Source organism: Centruroides sculpturatus, unplaced genomic scaffold (genome assembly GCF_000671375.1).
Source record: "Centruroides sculpturatus isolate CEXI.00-Female unplaced genomic scaffold, Cexi_2.0 scaffold720, whole genome shotgun sequence".
In the NCBI taxonomy this organism is placed as follows: Eukaryota; Metazoa; Arthropoda; class Arachnida; order Scorpiones; family Buthidae; genus Centruroides; species Centruroides sculpturatus.
The window spans coordinates 53,474-81,037 of NW_019385122.1; the positions used below are offsets into that span (position 1 = coordinate 53,474).

The 27,564-nt window shown below is 30.6% G+C and overlaps 1 protein-coding gene and 1 pseudogene across 1 annotated transcript; one reads left to right on the forward strand and one right to left on the reverse strand.

Moving 5' to 3' along the window:
* Window positions 1–6,478: 6,478 nt before the first annotated feature.
* Window positions 6,479–8,794, reverse strand: LOC111635062. Its single transcript, XM_023379913.1, has one exon. The coding sequence runs from the start codon at window positions 8,792–8,794 to the stop codon at window positions 6,479–6,481; it is 2,316 nt and encodes a 771-aa protein (XP_023235681.1).
* Window positions 8,795–10,624: 1,830 nt separating this feature from the next.
* Window positions 10,625–27,564, forward strand: part of LOC111635063 — a 29,598-nt pseudogene continuing 12,658 nt past the window's right edge.

Consider the following 27,564-nt stretch of genomic DNA (forward strand, 5'->3'; position numbering starts at 1 on the left):
AAATACGTCAATACTGAAATGAAAATCAGTCTGGCATAGGGAAAACCAGGGAATTACACAGCAAAATCACAAATTGTGAATCGGCGTAAATTGAACCAGCGTAAACCGAGGGCTACCTGTACATATGTAAAAAAAGCATGCAGTAAGAAAGCAACATAGGTATAAGCATGACTCAAATTGCATTATCTTAATTTCAGTGAGTCAGTAAGACTAGAAAATTACCTAAAAATTTAAACTGCAATTCTGAGATTTTGTCATCTAGCAATGGAATAGCCAAATTCCTTCTATAGTATTCTTCAGGAGTTTCTGCAGGTGCAGTTATTCAATTCCTCTGTCTGTTGTAAATTCTTGCCTTGTTAGATTCTACATTGAATTTTTGTGCCAAAGTTTACTTTCTGGAATACTTTTTCCTATATTCATCTCCTGAGGGGTGCTGTCAGACTACCGTGTCTGTTGGCATGAATTTTTTTACTCTCTTTGATTTAATTCATTTTTGCTTTCTTCTGGAAAAATGTCAGAATATCTGTCTCAGAAAAAGAAAACTTTTTTGTCACTATCTCAAGACAGGTCTCACATAATGTAATAAAACAAATTGGAAGCAAAGAAAATGTCTCATGTGAGTCAACAGAACAATTGATCTTGTCTAAGTATTGAAAAGGAGATTAACATTTAAGGAGGAATTTGACTTTTGTTGAAACTGCAAGCCTCTTCAAATAGTAAATTAGAAAAATTTTTGAACAATTTTGACAGAATGCAAGCATGGATTGCGAATATAGATATAACATTGGTAGATGTTGAATCTAGGCTATCTGCCCTTAAAACTGATAAAAGAAAAGATTTATTTTAAAGATGACAAATCAAACACAGAAAATTAATGTAGTTGTAATAATCTGCATAAAAAGTTAATGAAATTAGAAGATAAAGAAAGAAGGAATAATATTGTAATTGTAATCTCAGGTATAGAAGACAACAATAAATTGAATGATTGTTCAGTTAAGGTTCAAAAACTTTTCAGCAATAAATTAAAGGTTACAGATGTCAATATTAATAAATGTGCTTTTAGAATTGGGAAATTTAAACCTAATATAAAAAGACTGCTTATTTGTGAATTGTTTGATTTTGAAGATAAATTAAAAGTTTATACAAATGTTAGCAATTTAAAAGGCCTAAATATATTCATTAATGATGACTATTTGATGAATACCAGAGTTTTCAGAGACAAACTAAGACTGCATGAAAAAGAAATGCATTTAAAAGGAGCTAAGAATGTCAAACTGCATTATAACAGATTAATTATAGATAATACAATATTTGCCTGTAATTATAAAGATGAAATTTTTCAGACAGATGGAGAATAGTCTTTTTTAGGAATATAATTTACAATGATAAATAGCATAATAACATAATTGACAAGAATGACCAATACGATGACTGTATTGGATAAAGATGATAATATGAAACTTCTCTTCTACAATATTGCAGGTTTACTTAATATATACTGTTTCCCTAATTTCTGGAATCTGATATACAAAATGGATATATTCTGTATGATGGAAATTTGGCATACATCTTCAGTAGTTGAATTAATGTCCTCTGATGATTATAAAATTTATCATCAGATATCTCATAGCCATGAGGGACCTGGAAGACCCAGTGGAGGCTTAATTGTTGGGCTTAGATTAAATACAGTATCTAAGGTTAAACTGATATTTCAGACAAGATTTGTATTGATTTTACAACTATATACTGATAGTTAACCAATATTCGGTTAATAGTGTCCTATATTCTGCCTGATAATAACTATGATGTTGATTTCAGGAATACTTTGTTACTTACAGAAAACTTCTTGCTTCATGGAACTAACTTGATTTTATGCATGGATTTTAATTATAGAATGGGACACCCTGATTATTTGTCGTTTTTTACTGGTGATCATCATGGAGTTTTGAAGGATTCTACTGTTAATAATAGAGAGAAACTTCTCTATCATCTTTGTGAAAATAACAGTTTTGTGTGTTTAAATGGATTATTGCCAGGAGATAAAGAAGGTGATTATATTACCATGCAACTAAAGGAAGCAGTGTAATTGATTTCTTCATAGTGTCACAAGAAATATATTCTCGTATTGTAAATGATCTACGTGTTTTTTCAGAGATAGGCTCTGATCACTCACCTGTTTTTCTTTCAATGATAATATCAGGAGTTCCTACTAGACAATATACTGGTAAATGTGCGATATGGAAGGATGAATGTAAATCTTCATTTGTTGTTAAATTGGATAAAGTTTTATTAGATGAATATGGAGGAAACCTCATATCAACGATCTGGTGGAATGTATAGCTAAGATGTCTATCTAGATTTAATTTATTACATTAAATTTGTCACTTCTAAAAGGCAACAAAAAATGCATGGTATGATAGTATGTGTTACTCCATGAGAATAAAAAACCTATGGAAATTGTTTAAGAAAGTGAAAAAATTAAATATGGATGAATGTTATTTTTCGTATAAAAATTATTTAAAAGAATACAAATTATTATGCCAAAAAGAAAAAACAGTTTTATTTTTGGAACATTTAAGTTCCAAAAATAAAACTGCAAAAATTAAATTGCAGATTGGTGACATGCAATGACTAAAATAATTTGGCGAATAATTAATAGTTCTAAATGTAAAAGTGTATTGGGTAATTCAAGAGTTTTTTTGGAAAGATGGTTCAATTATTATGCTACTAAATTCTCTAAATAACATTCTTTACTGATTAATAATGAACAATTTGTTGATGGATGTGTATAAAGTGTTTCCAATAGAAACAGAATATTTTACAGATTTTACACTGGAGGAGCTAAAAGGAACTATTAACCATTTTAAATTTGGTACCTCACCTGGAATTGATTTTATTATAATGGAATATTTAAAGTGTTTTTCAGAAAATTTTCTTCTTACAACATTGGAAGTTTTTAACTCTATTAAAAGAAATTCTACTTTTTCGGAAAAATGGATTGAATCTTTGGTTATTCAAATATATAAAAAAGGTGATGTGTATGACCCCAAAAATTATCGGCCTATATCTTTGATTTCTGTAATTGGAAAACTATTTATGTCTTTACTAAATAATAGATTAGAAGAATGGGTTATTAAAAATGATATTTTGTGTCAGGAGCAAGCAGGTTTCTGACCTGGCTGATCTTGCCAGGATCAAATATTTGTATTAAATGCATTGGTGCAATTGAAATTACAAAAGAAGAGATGAAAATTTTTTGCTGATTTTATAGACTTTAGATCTGCTTTTGACACTGTTAATCATAAAGTTTTATGGTCTCTATTAGAAAGAATGGGCATGAATAAACAGTTTCTTGGCCTTATAATTGACATATACTCCAAATCTACTGCAAGAGTAAAAATATTAGATGAAATGACTGATTCATTTGGAATTGACATTAGAGTTTTGTAGGGTGACATTCTGAGCCCACTGCTTTTTAACTTATGTTAATGGTTTGATAGTGTGACTTGCTAGATATGATCTATCTTATTTTCATCTTCTGGACAGTTTTTACAGGCTAAAAATTATAGTATTCGTAAGGCTAAAAAGGCACTTGATCCTATGTGGCCTATTCTTTCAAAAGCTAAAATTAATTCTGCTCATATTTATACAAAATTATTTCACTCGACGATTTCATCTGTACTACTTTATGCTCCTCCTGTATGAACAATTGCTTATCACAATAAAATGGAAATCGTTCTTACTTTATATCTTTGAAGAATAAAATACTTTCCTTACTGGAACCACACAATAAATAAAAATCAACACCTTTAAACATCCAGCAAATCGTTTTTTAATATTTAAAAACGCTTTCGAACGCTTTAAGCGATCATCATCAGTTAACATTTGTGAATCGAACGAAGANAAATTTACGAAAAAAAGAATGTAAAAAAATAAAAGTAAATAAAAAGTTCCAATTAATTTACTACTTAAATAACCTAAATATATCTGTTTTCTTTCAAACAAAAGAAACCGCAGCTTTCTAGCTACACGGAATCATTTTACAACCTTTTTTGTTGACAAGTTTATGGCTTGACGCGGTTTGTAATAATTATTAAATCCAAAATATTTTAGTGCAAACGGCTTCCTTTTAGTAGTAATGACTCTATTCAAACTACAGTATTAATTTTCTTGGTCCAACTTAATAATAATAAATTTGATGCAAAAAAATTTTTTTCTATTTGTCTATGGAGAGAGATTGTTGTAAATTATTGGTTGTTATAGCTTTTTGTACATTCCTTTTTGAACTCTGGTTAGTTTTTCTAGTTTGAATGACATTAGGTTGACGAATAAGCATCTTTTCAGAAGAGATTGATTTAAATTCGACAATCCCAATCAGAATCTAGAATGTAAACAAATCATAAAAAATCGTTATTTTCATAGTTTTTCAGCGCTATTTTCATTTATTTTTATTATTTGATGCTATTTAGACGAATAAGCAAGTTTTCCGAAGCATAAAATTGAAGATTCCCGCCAAAATAGAAACTTCCTGATAACATCGGAAATGACGTTCTAACATTATTTTATTTGATTCTTCAAAAAATCGTTATAATACTATGTATTAGATTTAAAATATTCGATATCTAAACCAGAAAGTGTTAGCTAGAAATAGACTTATTTATAGAACAACTCCCCATTTCTCACTTCAGGGAAAGTTATAAAAGAGTTGGGTGCTAATGACTTTGTGAAAGGGAAAAGTTCTACACTTAGAAACTTCGAAAGAAGGGATTTGGCCTGTACCGTCCGGCGGGCTGCATAAACATTGATAAGGGGCCGTATGTGGCCCGCGGGCCGCAGGTTATGCACCCCTGACTACATGAAAATGAAAATTAATGAATGCACTGTACAGTAATTTACCTGATAAGACAGACCTCAGAAAAATACTTTGAGGCATAAAGCTGTCTTTATCATGAAAATTAATTAACTAAGAATTTTTTTTGCCCTGCCAGGGTGTGGCCGAGTTATCCGGAGTGCCGAGTTTTTGAGGCTCTACTGTATTTGACAAATTGTTATATGTATATTGATGTGTGACCGGGAGTGTATGAAAACATAAATGTATAGGGATATAATAATAGGTATAAGCTTATATACGGTAGACTCCACTTATGAAGAATGGGCGGTACAAGTGAATCTAGGTAGTCCCGATACTTCCGGTACTGTGGCATTCGATTACTTAGACTGCGCCGGCTTCGAGTGGTCCTCTTGGCCGTTCGTGGCGTACTCGATGTTATGTAGTTTTAGGGGGTGTGGGAGCTCGCACCCGCTTGGGCAAACGTCTGTGCTTCGCATGTAGACTAGGTGGTAGACTGATGTGTGTTAAAAACTGACTTTCGCACCTTAGGGGCTACCTAAGTGCAATTTTACCAAATGGGCTAAACCATTCCTCGAAACTTTGATACCAGTCCAGTTTTGAACTGACTCAGTGTCGACTTTCGGGCGGGAAGTCGGAGGGCGGAAGTCTTGTCGTCGATCGCCCATATAGATATCCGTTAAAAAGTCATACCGTTTAACTTCTTTGTCTTTCTTGATTGCTCCTTTCGTATCCTTTTAAGTATGTTTTTGACTTCTTTTGATCTGTTGATTTCTTTGGAAATGGTACGAATTGAATTTCCTGCTACGTGAAGTTTTTGAATGTTACTCTGGTTTTATATTTAGCGCGTGCCATTGTGATGCGTCGGTGATCTGCCGAGGGGGAATGCATTCGTCCATGCATCTTGGCGCATTCCGGGAAGTCTTTTATGGGAAACTGGTCCCTATTTGGGTGTTATTGACATGAAGAAAACCTGAAAAACTTTGCTCGGCCTGCCCGTTGGTGAGGTACGAACTTGTCGTCAGCTGCCGGCATTTGGTGGTTTTATTCGCTTGGATGCCGGTGGGTCCAAACTTTAATTTCTGAGAACCGTTTATTGTGGGATATTTTGCATGCAGTAAACTGTTTTAGTTAGTCGTGTGACTATCTCCAATGTATAAGGACGGCAAGCGATGGTATGATTTTTCTTGGCTGGACAAGAAAAATCATACCGTCGCTTGCTGTCCTTTCTGGTTGCAAATATTGTATCCGGCTGAGAAAAATCATGTTTTGTTCTGTCCTTATACTTTTGGACATGTCTTAAAATTGACTTTTGTTATTTTTTTATGATCAATAAAAATCAACACCTTTAAACATCCAGCAAATCGTTTTTTAATATTTTAAAAACGCTTTCGAACGCTTTAAGCGTTCATCATCAGTTAACATTTGTGAATCGAACGAAGAAATTCGAAAATTACGTAAAACGAAATTCAAAAAGCGGTTACATAAATATATGTAAATACGTTAACATTTACCAAGTTTAAATAATCGTAAGAATTATAAAAGTTAAAACTAAATAAAGAAATAAAATAAATTATATGCATCCAATAAAAATTATCTTATATAATCTTCCCGCTTACATAAATTACGTCACTCATCGTAGAAGGATTTCCATGCCGACGATAATCCGTCAGCATCCCTATGATTAATACAGCTTGTGTGCATTTGCGCCTTGTGAATTTCTAGTTTTTCCAGATGTTTCACAGCCTGCCTGGATTTTGTGGCTTTAATGATCGACGCCCGATCCCAAAAGACTTCGATATTCTGCTGCTTGGCAAAGGCCGCAAGCACCGTAGAGTCTATGTTTTTATTGACTGATTGCTTATGTTCAGCAATCCTTTTCTTTAAGTTTCTTAAGGTTGCCCCTATGTACACTAGATTGGTGTTAAATCTACGGTCTTTTAATGGTATAGAGTACACCCCTGCCATTGCGCTGCGTTCGTAATTGCCTTTATCGTTCCTTAAGAGCCTGTATACGGTGGGATTACGTTTGTAAACTATCCGTACATCCTTATCCCTGGTAACTTTCTTAACCATTCCTTTAAGGAACGGTATGTAATTGAGTACGATTCTCTCTTTGCGTTGATTCCCTCCCTGAGAGGGGAGTCGCTTCCGACAATTCGCGATGAGGGCATCTATTCTTTCTCTACGGTATCCTTGCTGCATCGCCATGTTTTTTATATACTCTAATTCTTTGTAAGTGTCGCAGACGCTGGTGCAATGCGTGTGTGCCCTCCTTATCCACGAACGAAAAACGGCCATTTTTATATGCTCAGGGTCTGCGGAGTTCCTAGGAATGACGATAGGAAGATAAGTAGGTTTCCGGTATATATCTGTTCCGATTTCACCATCTTTGCAAGATATAGTTAAATCTAAAAAATTAACAATGCTTCCATTTTCTTGTTCCAGCTCCAGAGTTAACCCATACGGGTTGTCGTTGATCCGATCTAAAAACTGATTAACTCTGTGATTATCTTTCCATAAAATAAAGATATCGTCCACATATCTTGCGTAAGCCAATATGTCTTCCTGGAATGAGGGGAGTATATCATTTTCGAGATTACGCAACACTAATTCGCAGAGTATAGCTGACATGGGGCTACCCATCGGTACGCCCCGTGTCTGTAAGTAAGTTTTATCTTCAAATTGAAAGAAAGATGTGTGGCATACTAAATCCGCCAATTCCAAGATCTCCATGTGGTATTTCATAGAATTGCTAATTTTTGCTAACAAAAAGTCTCTCAGGGCGCAAAAGCAGGGAGGTAATTTAATTGACGGGTACAGAGCTTTGTAATCTAAAACCGTCATCCATTCTTTATCCATAAGCATGACATCCTCCAACTTTCTTAGCAACTCCACCGCATTTTTTACCGAAAAAGGCGAGTCTTGCATATTTTTCCGTATAAACTTAACCAGTTGTTTCTCCAACTTGAACGTAGGAGCATTACACTTCTCCACAACAGGGCGCAGCTGTGTTCCTGGCTTATGTGTCTTTCCGAACGCGAAAATTCTTGGGGTTCTCGGGGTCTGCACAACAGCCCTCTCCATATCCAGAAGACAGGCCAAAGGGGTTAGCGTAAATCTTCTCACCCTTTGTTGTAAAGCTTCTAAAAAATTATTCGGTGCAATAAGTGATTCTGTACTAATAATGTATTCATGCAATTTCCTTCTATATGAATCCCTCTTAATGAGCACCATACCCTTTGTTTTATCCGCTTTTATGAGTACAACATCATTCCTTCTGAGCCAGTCTCTGGTTTCTTTTATACATGTTTGGAAACGTAACGCGTTTTTGTTGTTTCGTTTCTCATTTTCGGCTTGGAATCTCGCTTTCCATCTACAGTAATCCTGCATAGTTAAACTCATGTTCTTTACAAGCAATTCAACATTCGGAATGATGTCCTCCGGGTGTACTATCAGTGTAGGAGCAAAGCAAGAACCGTACTCCAAAGCATTCAACAAGCATTGAGGGGGAGAAATGTTGTCCCAAGCGGTTAAAAACATCGTTTTTCCTACCCTCGGTTTAATATTCTGGCGCTTGAATAGCCATTTTAGCTTCTTAATATACTTGCGTTTCAGCCTATTCTCTAAGGAGTAAGATAAAGCAATCACCCTGATATTAACTTCCTTCAAAAGATCTTGATTCTCCTTATAAAGTTCATTTTCCAAATTTATGAGATGGTGCAGCAATCTATAATATAGGCGTCTTGTACATCTGATGGCCTTATTGAGGCATAAATTCTTCAACTTCGGCAACAAACTGCGACAATCCACAGGAAGTCTGATGCGATGAATTGACATAGGGAAAACCCCATTCAACCGACATTGGCTAAGAAATTCGAATTTCGTTTTCGCTCTGCATAACTTTAGGACAACTTTCCTATATATTTTGGCCAGCGAAGCCATTACTGAATAAATAAAATACTTTTATTACTGGAACTACACAATAAATAAAAATCAACACCTTTAAACATCCAGCAAATCGTTTTTTAATATTTTAAAAACGCTTTAAGCGTTCATCATCAGTTAACATTTGTGAATCGAACGATGAAATTCGAAAATTACGTAAAACGAAATTCAAAAAGCGGTTACATAAATATATGTAAATACGTTAACATTTACCAAGTTTAAATAATCGTAAGAATTATAAAAGTTAAAACTAAATAAAGAAATAAAATAAATTATATGCATCCAATAAAAATTATCTTATATAATCTTCCCGCTTACATAAATTACGTCACTCATCGTAGAAGGATTTCCATGCCGACGATAATCCGTCAGCATCCCTATGATTAATACAGCTTGTGTGCATTTGCGCCTTGTGAATTTCTAGTTTTTCCAGATGTTTCACAGCCTGCCTGGATTTTGTGGCTTTAATGATCGACGCCCGATCCCAAAAGACTTCGATATTCTGCTGCTTGGCAAAGGCCGCAAGCACCGTAGAGTCTATGTTTTTATTGACTGATTGCTTATGTTCAGCAATCCTTTNGTGCTTGCGGCCTTTGCCAAGCAGCAGAATATCGAAGTCTTTTGGGATCGGGCGTCGATCATTAAAGCCACAAAATCCAGGCAGGCTGTGAAACATCTGGAAAAACTAGAAATTCACAAGGCGCAAATGCACACAAGCTGTATTAATCATAGGGATGCTGACGGATTATCGTCGGCATGGAAATCCTTCTACGATGAGTGACGTAATTTATGTAAGCGGGAAGATTATATAAGATAATTTTTATTGGATGCATATAATTTATTTTATTTCTTTATTTAGTTTTAACTTTTATAATTCTTAAGATTATTTAAACTTGGTAAATGTTAACGTATTTACATATATTTATGTAACCGCTTTTTGAATTTCGTTTTACGTAATTTTCGAATTTCTTCGTTCGATTCACAAATGTTAACTGATGATGAACGCTTAAAGCGTTCGAAAGCGTTTTTAAAATATTAAAAAACGATTTGCTGGATGTTTAAAGGTGTTGATTTTTATTTATTGTGTAGTTCCAGTAAGGAAAGTATTTTATTTTTTATGATCTCTTGCAAACTGTAAATATTGTGAAGTTAAAGTGAAATGTCACTTCAAAACTCTCGCATTCCATTTGTTTAAGTGCATTTTAGCTATAATTAGAGCTAACACAAAATTGGTGGGGTCTTTATAGTCGAGTGGAGTGTACGAACACTCAAATATAAAGTATATTTGTCTTATCCACTTTGAATTTCTTTGTTTTAATGCTTTACACATGATGCTCGCCTAATTTGATGACTTGAATCAATTCCATTTTTTGTTTGGGGGGAGAGAGAGAGAGAACAAGCTTGAATCTTTATTTTTGTCTTTCTGGATATGTATTGTCTGTATAAAATGTAAAAAAAAGGAATGTTTGCAAGTCAGAAAAATAGTTACTAGTTTTTTTTCACCAAAACATTGTAAAATTAAAATTTATTAACAATAGCAATTTTGTGCTGCTAAGATATTGCATTTATACTTTTGTTTAATTTTTGACTTTTTGCTATTCATTTTGAAATGTTTGTTAATGTGAATCTTTCTAAAAAGAAACTTAAAACACAACATTACTGTATTTACATCATAAAACATATAAATTACCATAACATCACTAATGGATATAAAAGCAGAATGTAAAGCTAATAAAATGTACCTTTTTATTATTATAATTATAATTCATTAGGCAAACACAATTCAAAGAACTATTTAACTTAATTCTAATACAGATTTTGAATTTTAACAGCAATATGAATCCAAATAATAGACCAATTTCGGAGATAATCAAAAACAGAGACATGGAGGAACCAAAGAAAAGAAGTAGAGAGGACTGGAGAAAAGCTAAAGAATTAGAGGAAGCGAGGAAAGCAGGTACTGCTCCAGCTGCTGTCGATGAAGAAGGAAGGTATGTTTGGAGAAATTTATATTTTTTTCTAAGAGTTATAAAAGGATTGATTGATTGAATTGGTGAGTTATTTAATGATCAAAGGTTAAAAAAGGTAGTTATATCATTCACAATGAATGATCATTAAATGAGTAAAACACTTAAAGGAATGATTTCATTTCTACAATTACAGTAAGACCCCGCTTAACGCTGATTCAATATAAGGTGGTCTGCTCGAAGCCTTAAAAAAGCTCAAAATTTATACCGATTTAAATTATCGCGGTATTTCGTTGATTCGTTTATAAATCGTTTGAGACTGCATACTGTAATATCAAAACACTTACTAAAACACCTTTTCTTGCAGCCGAAGTTTATAAGAGAAACTTTCTAACGTTTTCGGTCTTGTTAAAAGACCTTTCTCAAGAAAAATAAATCACATAAAACAACAAATTGTAAATCGAACACTTAGTACAACTAACATGTTTTTCTAATATTTTCTAACTAGCTTATAATCCGTTGCAAACGACGTCATTGTGAACTTAGCAACGAAATATAAAAAAGATTACATAAATATCTAAATATAAATACATATAGTTACCATCTCCCTACATCATTCAAAAATACGTAGCCTAAGATACATAGTAACTACTTCCCTCAATTATTAAGTTTATATTAAGCTAGAGGACCATGCTGCCGATATTTTTGTCGATTCCCGAAAGTTGACTGCAAGGCCTTTATGCTTTGCCTTACAAATCTGCCAGGCTACCGCGTAATGCCGGTGTTTCCTGTCGCGGACTATCTGCATTAGTCTTGCTTGGTCCCATTCAACTTTGACGTCTTGCTGGTCTGCTAGTATGTAGGTGGCTAGTGCAGTGCAAGGTTGTTTTTTTCTTATATTTGCTTGATGTTCTGCTAACCTGTCTTTGATATATCTTCCTGTTGCCCCTACATACATTAATTTCCGTTAAATTAATTTTTTATATTTCCGTTGCTAACTTCACAATGACGTCATTTGCAACGGATTATAAGCTAGTTTGAAAATATTCGAAAAATGTGTTAGTTGTACTAAGCATTCGATTTACAATTTGTTGTTTTATTTGATTTATTTTTCTTGAGAAAGGTCTTTTAACAAGACCGAAAATGTTAGAGTTTCTCTTATAAACTTCGGCTGCAAGAAAAGGTGTTTTAGTAAGTGTTTTGATTCGTTTATAATAGGATTATTTGCAAACACAAACCAATCAGCAAAAGGTGACGAAAAGATATACTTTCTTTAAATCTGTATTTGTTTGGTGCAATTTTGGAAAAAATATAACATCATGGAATCCATAGGAAATAGCAACTTAGCTTGGCAAGAATTAACCGATAAATGCACAAACGAAGTGTGGAAGAAGTTATGGCTGAAGGTATCCAAGAATTCTCATTGAGAAGAGTCTATCACTGTATCGTTACGTTGACCAAATTGTCGACCTAATTGATACAGCGTGACTAGGACATGTAGACGAGCAGGATATTGAGGAGTTACCGCAGGTTTCCGGTGAGAGTCTTACCAATGACGACCTTCAAGAACTAGCAGAACAAGGAATTCATGTAGAATTGGAAAATAGAGATTCTGAAAACGAAGAAACCAAAAAATTTCTCTACAGATTTCCTTAGTAAAAAAGTTTGGTAATGATAACCGACATTGTTGATCAAATTGTAGCGAACGATTTTGAAAGAAGTGCAAAAGTAAAACAATACGTTTTGGATGCGATCTTTCGCTACAGACATATGCTTAAGGAAAGAAAAAAGCGACAATTGAAACTTCAGACTTTATTGCAAAAGAACAAGAATTTCTGAAAAGTCACAAAAAATGAACTTTACATTCTGTGTGCACATGTTTGTGCGTTATTTAACATATATTATTATGAAAATTAATATAAAAATAACTTAAAATTATGATAAAATTTGNACAAAAAATGAACTTTACATTCTGTGTGCACATGTTTGTGTGTTATTTAACATATATTATTATGAAAATTGATATAAAAGTAACTTAAAATTATAGTAAAATTTGTTTATTTTTGGAGGAGTGTTCCCCTTTCCCTTTCTGTTAAAATGACCTCATCTAACGGTGTTTTGTTTAACGCTTTGTCGTCTAGGAACATATCAGCAGGGTCTTACTGTATTTATGTTATATCTATTAAAGTTTTAACATTTTTAAAAAAAATTCACAATTTTCTTGAACTTTTTGTCACAAAAAGTAGCTAATTAAACAGGATTCTACTATATGTATAAATAATAGATAGACTATATAAACAATCAATCCACTGACTCAATTTTTAAGTAATGCCAAATGATCTGTTGTGTTATCAGGCTACAATAAGACTGATTTAATAATGAGTTATAAAGCAATTTGGATATATGCAGTTAAGCTGTCATTTCATGATTTCATGATAATTTTAATAATTATGATAAATTAATTTTTAATTTAGAATTTCTGGAAGAAAAGAATTGACCCATCTGTACAAGAGTTGTGGATTTGCGTACAGATGTGTTTCAGTTATGCTACCCAGACCTCTGACTGACCATTGCTTCCAGAGCTATTAAATTCTAAATTAAAAATTAATTTATTGTAAATATTAAAATTATTACAAGATAGTGTCCTAACCACCTACCTCTAGACAAATTACTTTATAATTGATTACAGAATTAGCCTTATTGTAGTCCAATAATATAGCAGATCATTTTACATTAATAAATAAAAGATTTTGACAATAACAGAAGAGCCCAGGTACTTTTTTGGTAATGGTCTATCCCAGATATGTTGGCATTGTCCATTGTGGGTCAAACTTGCAGTGTGCTTGGAAAAAAAAGGCCTTTTTGGTGTATTTAGGACAGAAAGTTTTAAAAATGTACTGTACATCATAACAGATGCTCTGGTCTTGATATTAAATGAATAAATCTATTACTAAATTCATTCATTCACTATCAAACTCATATATGTGTTGCTACTGTATTAGGATTCAATTTCAAAAAGTTTGCTATTAGGATTCAATTTCAAAAAGTTTGTCACAATGAATTAATAATTAATTCATTGTGAATTAAATTTTTCTTAGTTTAAAGAATGAACTACTTCAAAAAACATTTTATGCTATTGTCTGATTGTCAAAGGTGATCTATGTAACTTATTTTTCATTAATCCAAAATTAACTTCAAGGACATTATTTTAATATTTTTTTTGATCAAAATTGAAGATGAAATCCATTGAAACAGATACCTTTTTATATTTACTTTCATATTCTGGAATACATTTCATGATGACCCAATCTTTTGCTTTAAATTAATTAATTGTCATGGGATGTGTTCTAGAACATGAGAGTGAATAGAAACGTAACTGTTTTAATGAGCTTTGTCTTAAATTTTAATTAATTAATATGAAAATTACCATGTTGTGATTATTATTACTATTATTTTTTTAAATTAGTACTTTGATTACAAAATTTAAAATTACAATATTCAATAAAAATTAAATATTGTGTAGTAACATCTATTTAGATGATAACATTAACTGTGTCAATAAAAGTATCATAGGAAATAATAAACAATCAAGAATAAGAAAAGTAACTGGCTTTTAAAAATGAAATTCCAACTAAGAAAAAATGAATTTTACAGATATTTATATACTGAATTGTGAAATATTTTTAATATATATTACCACTAATTCCATAAGAGTATTGCTTTTGATAAATATCTTCTTGAATATCCATTTGTTTATATAATTCATATATATTATTTTTCTTTCTGAAATTGTAATAAAAGATAATACAGTCACTCTTGATAACTTGACCTTCCCTAACTCGAATTTTAGTTTTGTCCCAACTTAACTTCCATAGACTTAATGCATTCTGCATCATGGACTTCTGCATTCTACTCATACAAGTCAAAGTAGTTTTGAGATCAGACAAAACTGATGTCCAAAGATGATTCATGACATTGGAGTAGAAAACAGCAAAGGATATGTAGCTCTTGTTAAAATAATTTGTTTTCAAAAATTTCTTCTGAATAAATTTTAAACAGTGTAAAACTATTCAGAGAAAACATATTTCTTGTTAAATATACCTTTTGAATGATCCATTACATTGTTATAAAAATTAAGCATTTTTTAATGAGGTGCAAATGCACAGTCTTGTGATCTAGATTTAGAAAATCAGACTAGAAAGGGCTAATATATGTCAATTATATTTTTTACAGTTCAAATTGATCGAGGTTTGTTTAATTCAAGTGAATTGGAAAAGAGTCTCTAAAAACAGAGAAAGGAATGCAATACAATACAGTTTGCTTTACAAATGTTGGCTGGACAATGCATACTATTTGAAAAAGCACTCTAGATGTTTTAAAAAGATTTTACTTTTTAAATTTATATTAATTATGATATTAAAACAAACAAAAATATTGTTATGAAATCAATCACTTAAAACCAAACATTCTGTATTATCAGAATGTTTGATTATTCAAACTGACTTTGATCCACATTAACTTTGATAATCAGGATTCTACNTTTTTAAATTTTGAAAATTTGACAATGTAACAAATACACCTATGATTTGATGACTGAATTGTTGACCAATCAGATTTGAATTTGTCTATGTGTAGCTTCTTATTTGGAACTAAACATTTATGTTGTATAAATTTTGTTGTAAAATTTGAATTGCATGTTGACATTTTTATTGCTGATAGTGAACAGTTATAATCAGTATGTTGACTGTTTTCATTTTGAAGTAGGTAGAAATGGCACACAAGAGAAAACTAAAATTTGGCAATAGCAGAAAATGTATCCATCAAAAAGAAAGATTGCAGAGAAAGCAAAAAAAAAACTGAAATTGTGAAAGACTGGCATTCCATTAAATACTTGCTGTACCTAGCTGAAAAACATGGAGAGAATCGAATAGAAAAGAATGCATAAATGTGAGCAGCTAGATATCAAAATGTGCAAATGTGCATGCCGAACTGATTTGTATAGTGTAGAGACAAGAATGTTCTTGTTGATGGAAATCTTCTTAGAGAAAAAGCCAAACAGTTTGCACAACAGTTGGGTCGTACAAGATTCAACACACACATGAGAAGATGTACAGAATAGTTTTCAGTAAAATCTTTGATGAAAACGCCAAAGTGTGAGAGGAGGGCTATGCAAAATGGTTTTGCCAGAGACTGTACAGAACAATAGGCTGTTTTCAACACAGATGAATGGGCTTATTGTTTTAAATGTCTGTCAGACAAAACAGTGATGTCCAAAGATGATTCATGACATTGGAGTAGAAAACAGCAAAGGATATGTAGCTCTTGTTAAAATAATTTGTTTTCAAAAATTTCTTCTGAATAAATTTTAAACAGTGTAAAAATATTCAAAGAAAACATATTTCTTGTTAAATATACCTTTTGAATGATCCATTACAATGTTATAAAAATTAAGCATTTTTTGATGAGGTGCAAATGCACAGTCTTGTGATCTAGATTTAGAAAATCAGACTAGAAAGGGCTAATATATGTCAATTATATTTTTTACAGTTCAAATTGATCGAGGTTTGTTTAATTCAAGTGAATTGGAAAAGAGTCTCTAAAAACAGAGAAAGGAATGCAATACAATACAGTTTGCTTTACAAATGTTGGCTGGACAATGCATACTATTTGAAAAAGCACTCTAGATGTTTTAAAAAGATTTTACTTTTTAAATTTATATTAATTATGATATTAAAACAAACAAAAATATTGTTATGAAATCAATCACTTAAAACCAAACATTCTGTATTATCAGAATGTTTGATTATTCAAGCTGACTTTGATCCACATTAACTTTGATAATCAGGATTCTACTGTAGTATTAATTTTTAATAACTACAAAAGTTTTTTTTTTTTTTTTTTGAATTTAAAATTCTAAAACAAAGTTTCATAATGGGAATTTTATTATTTCAGAGACATCAATCCTCATATTCCACAATATATAGCAACTGCTCCTTGGTACTTTGGTTCTTCCTGTCCCACTCTGAAACATCAGCGACTTCAGCCAGAAAGACGACAAAGTTATACCAAGATCAAAGAACATTTTGTTAGAGGACTAAAGGTTTGTCTAATATAGATATAGAAACTATTTGTATTTATTTACGATTTATTTTTTGCTTATATTTGGTTTTTTTAACCTCAATATGTAACTGGTTCAAACACTGTAATTTTCTAGGAATCACCATGTTTAAGGATTTTATAATTACTACCCAATCAACAGCTTTACCTAATCTAACAACTAATTTCAATATTATTTTCTTAATTGTTTTCACATTGTGTTTTTGCATGATGTTCCTGATATTTTCTGGTAATGTTAACATGGATAACGTAATTCCCTTTCTCATACATATTCTAAAGTACCATATGTCTGTCATTAATTAATTTAGCTGCAGTTGTTTTATATGGACTCTGTGGCAATATAGGCATAGTTATACTTACAAATTAGCTATGATTTATCCTTTGCTTCTGTTCTGTTTCTTGGGTAAAATAAAGTCGTTCACTGGCTAATAATTACGAAGTCTGTGGATATGATAATTCCTAGAAAATAACAGTGTTTGAAATGTTACATATTGACATATTTGTATTTGTTTTTGTAAAATTCAGTTTATATTCTGGATATTATGATTTTTTTAATTAAAAAGAATTTAATTATTATAAATGTTTAAAGTAAGCTATTAAAAGAAAGAATCAGAAACAATCTTAATAATATGGTCAGACTTCTACATAATGTAGTTTGATATTACAAATTTCTCTTTAAATCTGTGAAATGTTTAATTTACAATATTTTTTGCATTGAAAATGCCACTATTTAATGAAGTTTAATTTCTGGTGAGTGGCTGAAAATACAAGTAGAACAAGTTCAAATTTCTCCATTGAGAAAAGTGTGTACTTTTGTACAAAGTAGATTATAAGATTCTGCGACACACATCTGCCATGATACAAATGGATGATAGAGTTTCTTAGGCTTTTACCTTAGGCTGAGGAACTTGTTCCATTCGCATAATGGCAAGTGTTTGTCCACAGAATCTTATAATCTGTTTTGTAGCACAATGTGAAAATTTGGACTTGGTCTACTTGTATTTCAGCCACTCATATAATAAATTTTGTAACCGGATAAATGAAAAAAATCTTATTTTTTACATTGCTAAATATTAAAATTGCTGAAGATCTTGATTCATTTCTGCAATTGACACCTTTAGGGTTTTTCTTATGGTATAGAGCAATAACTTTACTATGCTATATTAAAAAGTGATGAATGATTGAGATATTCTACTTGAGGATAATTTCAAATAATAATTTTTTTAACATATTGACAATAATAAAGTTAGATTTAGTCATTGAAAGTATAAAACAGTTTAAGTAATACAAAAAATGAGTGTGTTTTAGCATTAAAACTTATTAATAGAGATAAAAGTTTATTATGCATTGTTCATATTTTCAGAAAATATGGTATTACTCTGTCCATTAAATCACAATTATCTTTTAAAATAATAATCCAGTACATTAAAGTTCATTAACCTATTCGATGTTGAAATTTTTGTGTGTTGCCTGTGACGCCATGTTGAATTTTCGTCGATGTTAAGCCTAAATTTTTTTTTTTAATAATAATCATGTTTACTGTATCGTAAAAAATTATTTTTTTATGTTTCTCAAACAAAATATATATATCAAATAATATAAAAACGAAAAAAAATTTATTTTAGAAGTTTATTATAATATAAAAATTGTGACGCGAAGCGACATCTAGTATCAAAAACGTTTCGATGTAAACACGGAAATTTTCGGGTTTGCCCACGCAGGTCAATGAGGTCGACCCGAAAATTTTCGGGATCAACGTAGGACAGGTTAAAATCACCAACATAGACTATTTAAAATGATATCTTCACTTGTCTTTTTAGAAATTCCAAGCATGGTTTTTAATAAAATATTTTGATGTTATATTGGAGGAAATGAAAGACATAAACATATAAATAATGGAGAACTGTTTATATGTTGCATAACTATTTCTTGTTCACTTTGCTGAAAAATATTTATATAATTGTATTAAAAATGAATTTAATTAATTAATATTCATAATAATTTTTAATTAGCATACAGATTTATTATAAAATTAAATTTTTCAGGCAAAGAAAGTTACCAAATACAGAAAAGGAGCTTGTGAAAACTGTGGGGCTTTAACTCATACAAAGAAAAACTGTTTTGAGGTATTAACTTTACTTATTGAATTATTAAATGAAACTAATGTATGATAATTATGCAATAAGAAGTCAAAACTCCTTAAAATAATATGTGAAAAAAATGTTTAATAAGAAATAAACATTCTACCATACAGATTTATTATAAAATTAAATTTTTCAGGCAAAGAAAGTTACCAAATACAGAAAAGGAGCCTGTGAAAACTGTGGTGCTTTAACTCATACAAAGAAAAACTGTTTTGAGGTATTAACTTTACTTATTGAATTATTAAATGAAAGTAATGTATAATAATTATGCAATAACAATAAGTGTAGTTTCCTCACTAGTCATCACCTTGTCAAGATGAGTGTATGCGATAGTTCCAATAACTCATAATGATACCGGCAGGAGTTCATCACAGACAAAATAATCCATCACATTTAATGATTGTGAATGGTTGTCTCTTTAATCCGACATATTCTCCCGGTAGACTATCTTACAGCATCAGGTTAATGAATTCTTTTATTATATTTTTACGTATGCATTTCGAACTGCTTTCATATTTCCAGTTTTTCTTCAGTGCTCTATAAATTACAATTATAGATATTAAGTTGACAAAAAATATATACAGATTAAAAATCTACAAAGTATTTAGATGTTAAGTAACACAACATAAACACATTACTAGTACCTTTAAGGATTTTACACATTTTTTTTATCCTCAGTTGTACATTGATACGGTACTCTCATTTATTACGTTATATTGTCTTTCTTGGTATGAATCGCAGTATGACTTAACAACTGCTATAATCAATAATAACACAATTATAAAAATCATAAAATTTAGTGACATACATGTAATTTAAAACAACTTATAAAGTTNACAAAAAATGAACTTTACATTCTGTGTGCACATGTTTGTGTGTTATTTAACATATATTATTATGAAAATTGATATAAAAGTAACTTAAAATTATAATAAAATTTGTTTATTTTTGGAGGAGTGTTCCCCTTTCCCTTTCTGTTAAAATGACCTCATTTAACGGTGTTTTGTTTAACGCTTTGTCGTCTAGGAACATATTAGCAGGGTCTTACTGTATTTATGTTATATCTATTGTTAAAGTTTTAACATTTTAAAAAAAATTCACAATTTTCTTGAACTTTTTGTCACAAAAAGTAGCTAATTAAACAGGATTCTACTATATGAATAAATAATAGATAGGCTATATAAACAATCAATCCACTGACTCAATTTTTAAGTAATGCCAAATGATCTGTTGTTTTATCAGGCTACAATAAGACTGATTTAATAATTAGTTATAAAGCAATTTGGATATATGCAGTTAAGCTGCCATTTCATGATTTCATGATAATTTTAATAATTATGATAAATTAATTTTTAATTTAGAATTTTTGGAAGAAAAGAATTGACCCATCTGTACAAGAGTTGTGGATTTGCGTACAGATGTGTTTCAGTTATGCTACCCAGACCTCTGACTGACCATTGCTTCCAGAGCTATTAAATTCTAAATTAAAAATTAATTTATTGTAAATATTAAAATTATTACAAGATAGTGTCCTAACCACCTACCTCTAGACCAGTGGTTCTTAAAATTTTAGTGATGAGGGACCATTTATCAAAATTTTTGTGTTGCCATGGACCACGAGCTGTTTGGTTGTAGTATAGGTTATTATAAGGTTGTTCTATAAATTAAACATATAGAAAATTATTTGGAACCGAGAGTATTATATTATTTGCAAAAGTGCTCATTAATTATATTAATTTAGTGCAATTTTTGTGACTGCATACTGTTTACCAACTGCTGAATTCTTGGTTCAGTGCTACTCAAAGCAAATGCATGTCGGCAATGGCATTCGACCAATTTCGATGTTTATTTTTAATCATCGAAAGCACTGAGAATTCGTGCTCACATAAATATGTGGTCAAAAATAAAGTTAGGTATTGTAAAGCAATATCTCGAATTTTAGGGAATGCAATAGCTTTTTGACTCCAAAAATCTTTAAGATTAATTTCTGTCTTGAATGTATCTATGCAGTTACTATCATGTTGCATTTCAATTAACTCTTCTTGTATTTCATCTGGCACCACAGAAATGTTGACTATGAAAAGATTAGTTTCCGAATACCTTTGTTTTTGCAGTCAGGAAAATAGCAATTAAATTTATTTTTCAAGCTTTGCAAATGGAATGTAATGTTCTTCTGTATTTGTCCTTTAATCTCAACACACTGCCAATTAATAATTGGGTTCAATGTATCAAATGCAGAAAAATTTTCTCTTTTGACTTTGCTGATCCATAGGTCGATTTTAGCGATAAACGCACTGATTTTATTTTGAAATGCAAATTTATTACTAGTGACTTCCAATTTCATATTTTCTGACCGCGCGCCATACCACAGCCTAGTCCGCTGTCGGCGGCTCTAACCTTGACGTACTGCGCATTGTCATCAACTCGTCGTTTTTTTAAAATAATTTTGGGATAACTTCATGGACCACTTCGGGTGCTTTCAGGGACCACAGGTTAAGAACCATTGCTCTAGACAAATTACTTTATAATTGATTACAGAATTAGCCTTATTGTAGTCCAATAATATAGCAGATCATTTGACATTAATAAATAAAAGATTTTGACAATAACAGAAGAGCCCAGGTACTTTTTTGGTAATGGTCTATCCCAGATATGTTGGCATTCTCCATTGTGGGCCAAACTTACAGTGTGCTTGGAAAAATAAAGCCTTTTTGGTGTTCTTAGAACAGAAAGTTTTAAAAATGTACATGATAACAGATGCTCTGGTCTTGGTATTAAATAAATAAATTTATTACTAAATTCATTCATTCACTATCAAACTCGTATATGTGTTGCTATTAGGATTCAATTTCAAAAAGTTTGTCACAATGAATTAAATTTTTATTAGTTTAAAGAATGAACTACTACAAAAAATATTTTATGCTATTGTCTGATTGTCAAAGGTGATCTATGTAACTTATTTTTCATTAATTCATAATTAATTCCAAGGACATTATTTTAATATTTTTTTGATCAAAATTGAAGAGGAAATCCATTGAAACAGATACCTTTTTATATTTACTTTCATATTCTGGAATACATTTCATGATGACCCAATCTTTACCTTTAAATTAATTAATTGCCACGGGATGTGTTCTAGAACATGAGAGTGAATAGAAACGTGACTGTTTTAATGGGCTTTGTCTTAAATTTTAATTAATTAATATGGAAATTTCCATGTTGTGATTATTATTACTATTATTTTTTTAAATTAGTACTTTGATTACAAAATTTAAAATTACAATATTCAATAAAAATTAAATATTGTGTAGTAACATCTAAATAACATTAACTGTGTCAATAAAAGTATCATGGGAAATAATAAACAATCAAGAATAAGAAAAGTAACTGGCTTTTAAAAATGAAATTCCAACTAAGAAAAAATGAATTTTACAGATATTTATATACTGAATTGTGAAATATTTTTAATATATATTACCACTAATTCCATAAGAGTATTGCTTTTGATAAATATCTTCTTGAATATCCATTTGTTTATATAATTCATATATATTATTTTTCTTTCTGAAATTGTAATAAAAGATAATACAGTCACTCTTGATAACTTGACCTTCCCTAACTCGAATTTTAGTTTTGTCCCAACTTAACTTCCATAGACTTAATGCATTCTGCATCATGGACTTCTGCATTCTACTCATACAAGTCAAAGTAGTTTTGAGATCAGACAAAACTGATGTCCAAAGATGATTCATGACATTGGAGTAGAAAACAGCAAAGGATATGTAGCTCTTGTTAAAATAATTTGTTTTCAAAAATTTCTTCTGAATAAATTTTAAACAGTGTAAAACTATTCAGAGAAAACATATTTCTTGTTAAATATACCTTTTGAATGATCCATTACATTGTTATAAAAATTAAGCATTTTTTAATGAGGTGCAAATGCACAGTCTTGTGATCTAGATTTAGAAAATCAGACTAGAAAGGGCTAATATATGTCAATTATATTTTTTACAGTTCAAATTGATCGAGGTTTGTTTAATTCAAGTGAATTGGAAAAGAGTCTCTAAAAACAGAGAAAGGAATGCAATACAATACAGTTTGCTTTACAAATGTTGGCTGGACAATGCATACTATTTGAAAAAGCACTCTAGATGTTTTAAAAAGATTTTACTTTTTAAATTTATATTAATTATGATATTAAAACAAACAAAAATATTGTTATGAAATCAATCACTTAAAACCAAACATTCTGTATTATCAGAATGTTTGATTATTCAAGCTGACCTTGATCCACATTAACTTTGATAATCAGGATTCTACTGTAGTATTAACTTTTAATAATTACAAAAGTTGTTAATTTTTTTTTTTTCTAAAATTTAAAATTTTAAAACAAAGTTTCATAATGGGAATTTTATTATTTCAGAGACATTAATCCTCACATTCCACAATATATAGCAACTGCTCCTTGGTACTTTGGTTCTTCCTGTCCCACTCTGAAACATCAGCGACCTCAGCCGAAAAGACAACAAAGTTATACCAAGATTGAAGAACATTTTGTTAGAGGACTAAAGGTTTGTCGAATATAGATATAGAAACTATTTGTATTTATTTATGATTTATCCTTTGCTTCTATTTTGTTTCTTTAATTTCAATATGTAACTGGTTCAAACACTGTAATTTTCTAGGAATGATCATGTCCATGGACTTCATAATTACTACCCAATCAACAGCTTTACCTAATCTAACAACTAACTTCAATATTATATTTTTAACTGTCTTCCCATCGTGTTTTTGTATGATGTTCCTGATATTTTCTGGTAATGTTAACACGGATAACGTAATTCCCTCTCTCATACATACTCTAAAGTACCATATGTCTGTCCTTAATTAATTTAGCTGCAGTTGTTTTATATGGACTTGTGGCGATATAGGCATAGTTATACTTACAATTTAGCTATGATTTATCCTTTGCTTCTGTTCTGTTTCTTGGGTAAAATAAAGTTGTTCATTGGCTAATAATTACGAAGTCTGTGGATATGGTAATTCATAGAAAATAACGGTGTTTGAAATGGTTACATATTGATGTATTTGTATTTATTTTTGTAAAATGTACTTTTTATTTTCGATATTATGATTCTTTTAATTAAAAAGAATTTAATTATTGTAAATGTTTAAAGTGAGCTATTAAGAGAAAGAATCAGAAACACACTTAATAATATGGTCAGACTTCTACATAATGTAGTTTGATATTACAAATTTTTCTTTACATCTGTGAAATGTTGGATTTACAATTTTTTTTTTTTTTGCGTTGAAAATGCCACTATTTAAGGAAGTTTAATTTCTGGTGAGTGGCTGAAAATACAAGTAGAGCAAATTTGAATTTCTCCATTGAGAAAAGTGCATACTTTTGTACAGTGTAGATTATAAGATTCTGCAACACACATCTGCCATGATACAAATGGATGATAGAGTTTCTTAGGCTTTTATCTTAGGCTGAGGAACTTGGTCCATTTGCATAATGGCAAGTGTTTGTCCACAGAATCTTATAATCTGTTTTGTATCACAATGTGAAAATTTGGACTTGGTCTACTTGTATTTCAGCCACTCATATAATAAATTTTGTAAGCGGATAAATGAAAAAAATCTTATTTTTTACATTACTAAATATTAAAATTGCTTAAGATCTTGATTCATTTATGAAATTGACACCTTTAGTGTTTTTCTTATGGTATAGAGCAATAACTTTACTATGTTGTATTAAAAATTGATGAATGATTGAGATATTCTACTTGAGGATAGTTTCAAATAATAATCATTTTAACATATTCACAATTGTAAGAAATGGCTTGTGTCAACAAGAAAACATTATTGACAATAATAAAGTTAGAATTAGTCATTGAAAGTATAAAACAGTTTAAGTAATACAAAAAATGAGTGTGTTTTAGCATTAAATCTTGTTAATAGAGATAAAAGTTTATTATGCATTGTTCATATTTTCAGAAAATATGGTATTACTCTGTCCATTAAATCACAATTATCCTTTAAAATAATAATCTGGGACATTAAAGTTCATTAAAATCACTAACATAGACTATTCAAAATGATATTTTCACTTGTCTTTTTAGAAATTTGAAGCATGGTTTTTAATAAAATACAGTGGTGCCTCGTATAACATATGCCTCGAATAACAGACTTTCTGTTTGGCCGTTACGTGACTCGAGCAACGGACTGGCTGCGAACAGGTGCGAATGATGTTTCCACTCTTTTGCTGTTGCCAATGACAGTCTGCTATTTTTATAATATATTAGTATTATTAGAATATATTATTAGTATATCTGAAGTACAAAGCTCCTGTTGGGATTTGGCATGCTCACTTGTTTATTACGTACATCACCTCACTGCAGGGTATTTATATTTATTCAAGTGCTGTGCAAATCATGGCTTCTAAACAAACAGAAAGGTGATTTCAATTGAAACAAAGCAAGAAATCATCAGAAAGAGTGAAAGTTGACAAAAACTTTCTTGTCAAATGGGGAGAGGTCAGGAGTTTACCAACATTTATTATCCAAACAGAGCTGAGGTTAACAGGATCAACAATCTGTACAATGACACCCTTGCCTGTCATTTCCGACAGGTATTGAAGAAGAGAGAGAAACAAACCACTTTGGACATGTCTTTCAAGAAGTCAGCTGCCAAAAAAACAAAGGATGGAACGAGAGGAGTTGACCCTGCGAGCCCCAGTAGCCTCTCCTCAATCTGACTTCGATTAAAAAACAATAAAAAGAGACCTGCTGCAATGTGTAAAAAGTCTCTATCTGTATGAATGTGTGAAGAACGTGTTCTTCCACCTCCTCCTCAAAACATCTGACTACTCGGCATAATTGATGACTGCTGCATTTTCATTTTTGTTTTTTTACAGGTACAGTACGGTTATTGTATGCTGTGGAGCAAATTATATGTTTTAACATGTATTTCTGTGGGAAAATGCATTTTGTATAATGGACTTTTCACTTAACGGACGTGCACCTGGAACGGATTAAGTACCTTATATGAGGCACCACTGTATTTTGATGTTATATTGGAGGAAATGAAAGACATACAAATATGAAACATATAAATAGTGGAGCACTGTTTATATGTTGCATAACTATTTCTTGTTCACTTTGCTGAAAAAAATTTATATAATTTTATTCAAAGTGAATTTATTTAATTAATATTCATAATAATTTATAATTAGCATAGAGATTTATTATAAAATTAAATTTTTCAGGCAAAGACAGCCACCAAATACAGAAAAGGAGCTTGTGAAAACTGTGGTGCTTTAACTCATACAAAGAAAAACTGTTTTAAGGTATTTTATTTATTGAATTATTAAATGAAACTAATGTATAATAATTATGCAATAACAATAACAATAGTCTTTTCACTAGTCATCACCTTGTCAAGATGAGTGTACGCGATAGTTCCAATAACCCATAATGATACCAGCAAGAGTGCATCACAGACAAAATAATCCATCACATTTAATGATGGTTAGTTGTTATGGATTATTCATTGTCACATTCATTGATGACACTTGGCAATTGTCAGAGTTATATGGCATTGGCACTGTGTTGTCCCCAGTCAGCACTGAGTAACTGGTATGATTATATCTAAATTAATAATTCTGGAAATGAAAGGTTGGATGGAGATCCAATTAGCGTAACTGGCATTGTAATTACATGTTCTGTGGGAGTTGCAGGTTTGAATTTCAGTTTGGACCAATTTGTTTCTTTCAGAACCCTTTAAATTAATTATTAAATTTATCAAGATACAGTGTCTAATGTGTACCTCTAGGCTAAATTGAATTATTAATAATAGCATTAATATAGTCTGATAAAATCTGACAATCATTTGTATTTATTCTGTATGATATACTGTTGTTTGTTTTTATCAACTACAATATGAGCATTGTAAGCAGACTCAGAAATTAAGATTTTATTTGAAAAAATGTTGTACATTTTAGTAATTTTCTTTTCATATTTTATTTTATTTTTGGCATGCTTATTTTTTAAGATGTGTCTTGATTTTTTTTGGAAACTGACTAATAATAAAATTGAGATGTATTCTCTTGTACATTATGATAAGTTATGTACTCATACATTTAATGCAGATAATTGCCTAAGTGATTTTTCTATTAAAAGAGCATTTCATTGTTGTTTTTTGTGGATGATTTCCTTTAACTTAAACATACCTGTTTCTTACAATTGTAACTTTTATTAAATTTGTTGTTAATAAAAATTTAATATTAGTAAATCATTACACTATGTTTTATTGTAATTAATAATATAATTTAATAGCATGATATATTTTTTTGGTAGAAACTACTACTAAATTGTAAATTTTAGTATGTAATGACTCAATACTCAGAAAAATAAATTTATACTTGCTTTGTTAACATCAATAGGAATTGAATGATTCCTTTGTTATAAATATGAATAAAGTAATGAAAATTTTAATTATAATTCAATGAATTATAAGTTAGTTATAATTTCTTATT